The sequence below is a fragment of the Crocodylus porosus genome, unplaced genomic scaffold (assembly GCF_001723895.1).
Source record: "Crocodylus porosus isolate Cpor-Errol unplaced genomic scaffold, CroPor_comp1, whole genome shotgun sequence".
NCBI lineage: Eukaryota > Metazoa > Chordata > Crocodylia > Crocodylidae > Crocodylus > Crocodylus porosus.
In genome coordinates, this window is record NW_017728906.1 from 202,806,658 (window position 1) to 202,812,897 (window position 6,240).

Genomic DNA, 6,240 nt, shown 5'->3' on the forward strand with positions numbered 1-6,240 from the left:
CAGAGGGGAGATTCAGACTAGACATCAGGAGGTGCTACTTCACAGTCAGGGTGGCTAGGATCTGGACCCAAGTTCCAAGAGAAGTGGTGCTGGGTCCTACCCTGGGGGTCTTTAAGAGGAGGCTAGATGAACACCTTGCTGGGGTCATTTGACCCCAGTACTCTTTCCTGCCATGGCGGGGGTTTGGACTTGATGATCTGCTCAGGTCCCTTCCGACCCTACTAACTATGAAACTATATTTTTTGTTTGCGTGTTTGTGATCTCATTGCCTTGGCTTGTTGCAGGTGCTGTGTCTGGGGAAAGCAGCTTTTCCAAAGCAGGTATTTACAGTTAGCAGGTGAGTATTCTGAAATCTCTGACATTGCTTAGTTGTAAGGAAATCAAAGAAAACCGTTGCAGAATTGGAAGGAAAAATCTCAGTGATAGAGGGGAAACACAGCTGTAGGGGGGCTGGGAATAGTGTTTCAGCTGACGGAACGGTGATGATCACGGTCTGCAGAAGAGAATGTTTCTTGCACTGGCAATGTAAGAGTAGTCTCTGCCGGGACATCAGATATAGGCTATGGGCCATAACTGGGCACACAACATGCTTGATTATACAGAGTTCAAGCCACTTTATAGTGAACATTTATAGCTCTTGCGGATGCAGCTGTAGCCTTCCAAATATAAATGTATGCACCAATGTCAAGATGTCTGCTACAGTCTTCACCCTGAAAAAAAAAATTGGAGTGAGCACCCATAACCCTTAATCTGATCATCAGAGTGTAAAATCTAACACCCCTATGATGATGCTAAAATGCCAGCAATACTGACAGTCTAGTAGACTGAATAGGATGGAGGGTAGGAACTGAAATTTCTTGCAGAAGAAGAAAGACAAGCATAAATAAAAGCTTGATTGTGTAAAGCAGTGTTTCTCAGCCTCATTAGACGCTGCACTCCCCTTGTTAGACTAGGCACCCTTTGGAAATGCCAGCTTTTAGCTTTCACTTGCTTCGGTTCTTCTGTTGCAAAGAACTCAAAGTCAGAATGGTTTTGACACTGGATTCCTACTTGAAATCTCTGGGTTTATCTTGTGAATTGGGTAGGTGTTTGCATGCCTAACAGTGCTAATATTGCATGGCACCCCATGGTACCTTTAAAAGGATCTCATGGCACCCCAGTTGTGAATTGCTAACATCAGGGCTTTACTGTCCCCTCAAATCTTTGTGCGACACTTGTGCTGCTGCTTTTGGAGTATATGCTTTGGATCATGGAGACCATGCCTTCCTGGGTGACACCTCAACCCACATGTCATGGAATCCGTTTCTTTCTGAGTGAGTTTTATGCTCCTGGTTTAGTGGATAGCATGTTGGACTTGGGATGTCTGGGTTTGATTCCCAGTTCAACCACAGACTCCCTTTTTGACCTCAAGCAAGTTGAGTCTGTGCTATCTGTGCAATGAGGTTAAAATAACTATTTGCCTGAGGGATTTTTGAGGGCAAAATCCATTAATGAAAGAAGAAGGGCTTGGATAATATAGTGATGAAGCCATAATCACAATCACGCTTATGCAAACTTTGGTTCCATTCTTTATCCCTTTACCTTTGGGCATCATCATTCAAGTGTAATGAATCTTTATGCAAAGACTGAAACAAAGTGCCATAGTTCTGTAGCTGAAATAACAGATTTTAATTTTCATCTTGGCATTTTCTTTAGGTCAGCAGCCTTCAGGGAGAACCCTATCTGTGCTGTAGGTAAGAACTCTGTAGATTTTTATACATACAAAAAACTGCCATGTACCTGAAATAAATATTCCCACGTATGCTCATGTCACCTTCCTTTCGAAATCTTTCAGCCAAGTTTGAGCTGATACTAAACTAAGTCAGTCAGGCTGGCACTGTTCCACCTCCCAGTAACACCACTGCTCTGACCTTTAATCCTAGCATTATTACACTGCTGGGTGTCTGCTAAGCAAAGACTTCTAATCATCACTTTATGTTGGGGAGAAATACCTGCTGGAGGCCATAATCCATCTACCCTAATCCATCTACCCTAGTCCAGGAACTGCTAGTGGAGTCAGGCTTAAGTATTTTGGAATCCCATCTATCACATTTCTACAACCCAGATTTATTTATTTGACTTGCATGCTGCTTTATCCCGGAAGGCTCAGGGCAGCTTACAATAAAACCCAAAGAGGCGGAACAAAAACAGAGCCCCAAACAGCTCCTAGAAATTTAAAAAATCCACAGCATCCCATTTGTCCTCTGATAAACAACTATATTAATTACAACAAATAAAACAGTTTGGTCTTGCTTCACAATAGTTTGCTTCCATGTCATAAAATTGCCTGATTCTGGGGTATATTATTCAAGTGAAGGCTTTGCAGGATGGATTCTGTCCCAGTACAGTGAGTAGAAACAAGGTCTTTTTTATTTCTTCCTCATGAATTTTTGAGCAGGGCTGGATTTAAAATGGTAGAGTTTTGTCCTGGATCCATCACAGTTTCATTATCAGTGTTATTTAAAAACAGTTTCTATCCTTCTTCCTCTGTTTGCTGGACTCCTTTACCCTTTCTCCCAGTCTCTTCTGTTGGTGTCTGCCATATTACTACCCTTTTCTCACTTGTATCTTGCCTGAGAACTCCCCTGCCCCTACCAGGTGGATTAAGACAGGGGCCACATCTTCTGTGCAAACCCTTCCCTTGCCCTTGGCTGCTATAACATCCAGTTGCAGACAGCCAGCCTCTTCTTCTTCATGTCTCCCTCTTTCAGAAGCACCTCTCATGGATAAGACTATATGCAGCTTCCATACCAACTGCTTAATCAAGGGGAGGGTTGTCTGGTATTTAATTAGAATCACATTTCTTTGTTTTGGTCCTTTAAGGTGGCACACTGCTGAGCTGCAGCAGACATTACCAGTCACAGCCAACCCATGGCATCGGGAGATTCAGACACCTGGCACCAAAGGTAGGCAGTTCAGCTCCCTGCTGACTTGGAACATATTGATATGTTCACAGATTGATTAAAGCAATGATGCTCAACCTCCAGCTGGTGGGCCAGATCTGGCCCATGCGTCTCATCGGTCTGGAAATTTGGTGGTGGAGGAGCAGTGGCTCCATTAAATACCACTCCCCTGCTGGGAAATTTCTTGACCCCTGGAGAGCCCTGTGACCCAGATGACAGTGCCCTGTGTGTTAGATTGTGCTAGCGTTGGGCTGGATCTGGGTGCATGGACTGAGGGATGAGTACCACTGGCTTAATAAGGCTGGGTTATGCTGAATATACAAAACAGGCTGTACTGCTTTACTGCTACTTCTTCAGTTACAATCACTGTTCACGAGAAATAGTCTGTGCATAGGACTATGTTAATATTTTCATCTATCAGTAGGCAGGAGAAAAGGGTTCATGATTGCAGCAAACCAACCGCAAGTGGTTGCTGAATGTTTTTGGCAAATAGAAGCCTTGGTCCATTTTAAAATTTCTTACGTGACCTGAAATTTTGGGAAGATGGTTTTGCAACATGAATGAAACAATAATTCATGTAGACCAGGGGTTCTCAACGTTTTTATGCTGTGGCCTGGCAAACCGCAGCCCAGTAGTCACAGCCAACCACGGACAGAATTTCTGACTGGAAGACAAGTAAGGATACCCCCACCCTCTGGGCGGGGCAGGGTGGACCTAACCTTGCGCTGCTGCGGGCCCTGCAGAAATTGCTGCAGCCTCTCCGTCCAGCTCTGGAGGGCTGTGGTTTGCTGGTCTGTGGCCACTTCTGGTCTGGCAGCCAAGCGTGCTGTGGACCAGCAGCTGACCCACTGTGGCCAGGGGATTGAGAACCCCTGATCTAGACAGGTGCCTCAGAGGCAGCAGCTGAAACAGAAGCAGTTGGTTTCAGCTCCTCAGTTCCTTCTGGAAGAAGTTGGTTAGTCATGCTAGGGACATGTTTTTTAGGCAGCTGTGCAGTGCTTTTATTATGCCTGTCGCCCAGGATTCAAACAGCTAAGCTTCACAGCACTCGTGTCAAGTAGGCATTGTCCTGCTTTATAGTTACAGTTGGGGCCTTCGATCACAGAGAAGGCATGTCAGTAAAAAGTAGAGTCCAGGCTGCCACTTCTCTGCCGTAATGACTAGCAGACTCTCGTCCCCCTTAAGCATGAATTTGGTTGGCTTGTTTCAATGATACTCATGGATATTTCGCTCTCTTACAGATCGTAAAGAAGCGAAAAGAAAGAGTACAGATGAAGGAGATAAATCCCGGGACAGATTATGAATACGGAGATTTGAACATAGAGATAATTGGCTATGATATGTGCTTGGTGGAAGGTTATGCTCGATTTGTTCATAAACTCTGCCAAAACCTGTCTGTTAGAGTGATTGGAAGGTACAAAGAGCACTCATGTAAATCACTTCTTGCATTTATGTCTTGCTATATTTACTTATTCTTGCAAGGTACAAGAGTAGGAAAGCCTTGTTAGGTGAAGATGTTGCACAGAAAAGAACGCAATAAAATCATCAGTCTCTCCGTCATATACATACCTGTGTGTGAGAGACGAGGATTTTTGTGGGGTGATCTATTTTATTGGACCAGCTCCATCTTAAGGACCAGTATAGTTCTTGGGTTTTGATCAGTTAAGAGAGAGGCAGAGGCCAGTGATCTGCGGAGAAGAATGAGAGGGAGAGGGATTTGAATTCCAATCATGTCTCTGCCAGTAGCTTATCACTTCTCTTCCCAGCTCTTCCATATGCAAAATGTATTTATTAATGGTAGTTTGCCTCACAGAGCTTGAGGGTGGTTTGATATTGGTGCAGTTCTTCAAAGATAAAGTGAACATAAGAATGATGTGGCTTCCTTGAATGTGTTTCCTCTCTGTGTCTCTTCAGTGCATTATGTGATGTTAATGTACTCTCACTCAGGAGTCAGTCCTGCTGGATTCTTTTGCCTTAAACATTATGGTTTTGTCTGTCTTGGAAAAGAAATGGAGTGTGATGTTAGACAGCTCTGCTGCAGACTTCAGAATCTGCTCCATATATCCCTTGTGAGGACTGAGCTCTCCTCCTTCCTCTGCATTTGGACACGAAGTTATTTTTCACCCACTCTTGATCATTTCGATCTCTTCTCATCTAAAACTTGGAAGAAGCAGCTATGCTAAGCTCGAATGAGGCAGGACAGAGACTTGTGAGCTTTGTCCTACACACTTGTTCTGCCATGGATGTAATTCTCCTAAAATGGGATGAGAGGCTCAATATTTTTGTGTTTTCATTTGCTTTCCAAAGCCTTGTCATGAGGCTGTCTCATGTAAAGGCTGGAATGCTCTTCTTTAGTTTGGAAATAGCAGAGGGGAGGTCTGTCCCCTGGGTCTCTGCTTCTATTATTAGTATTGCCAGAATTTGTGTTTTTACTGTTTCTGTCCTTTCTGGCTGTGAAGTCTTTGACTGGATGCAGCCTCTTCTCCCTGCTCTCCTGGACACTGAAACAAAAGCCTTAAGATATGTTGGCTATTCTAAATAGGGTACTAACTACACTGATCACTTCCCTGCTCTCCTACAGAGGAAATCTGCAGAGTGGTTTCATGAGAGGAAACAGGTTACTGTGCAGTAAATGCAGTGTCACATCTATATGGTCTCTTGTTTAGATCTGAGATGCTCTCCTGGAGATTAGAGAGAGTGGTGTCTTTTATGTCCTTGGTTTCTCAGTGTTGCGTATGAGACAGGCATGCAGCTCCTTAACATCTGGGTTGTTCTAGGTTGTTCTGTGGATCACGTGGGAGACAAGGACTGCTGCAGTATGTTTGTAGATGCAGTATGTTTTCTGAGGATGGTAGCTGCTGGAAGAAACTGTCCTATCTGTTTAAGTGAGGAAGTAGCACAAAGATTGTAGGAGCTTATCATAGAATCATAGAAGTAGGGTCGGAAGGGACCTTGTAGATCTTCAAGCCCAACCCCCCACCTGGGCGGGAGAAAAAGACTGGACTCAAATGAGTCCAGCCAGGTAGTCATCAAGCCTCTTCTTAAAGATTCCCAGAGTAGGAGCCAGCACCACTTCCCTAGGAAGTTGGTTCTAGCTCCCAGCTGCCCTAACTGTGAAGTAGTTCTTGCGGATGTCTAATCTAAATCTACTCTCTAATAACTTGGGTCCATTGTTCCTTGTCATGCCAGGGGGCGCTAGGGGAAACAGTGTCTCCCCTAAACCCTTCTGGTCCCCCCTAGTGAGTTTATAGACAGTCACCAGGTCCCCCCTCAGCCTTCTCTTGTGAAGGCTGAACAG

General features: G+C 44.5%; 1 protein-coding gene across 1 annotated transcript in view; it reads left to right on the plus strand.

Annotated features, from left to right (window-relative positions):
- MRPL48 (mitochondrial ribosomal protein L48) overlaps positions 1-6,240 on the plus strand; it is an 18,690-nt gene that overhangs the window by 3,380 nt on the left and 9,070 nt on the right. The window contains exons 2-5 of the mRNA XM_019530539.1: positions 285-337; positions 1,696-1,733; positions 2,863-2,945; positions 4,184-4,356. Coding sequence (XP_019386084.1) covers positions 285-337; positions 1,696-1,733; positions 2,863-2,945; positions 4,184-4,356 — 347 coding nt within the window. The remainder of the gene's footprint in view (positions 1-284; positions 338-1,695; positions 1,734-2,862; positions 2,946-4,183; positions 4,357-6,240) is intronic.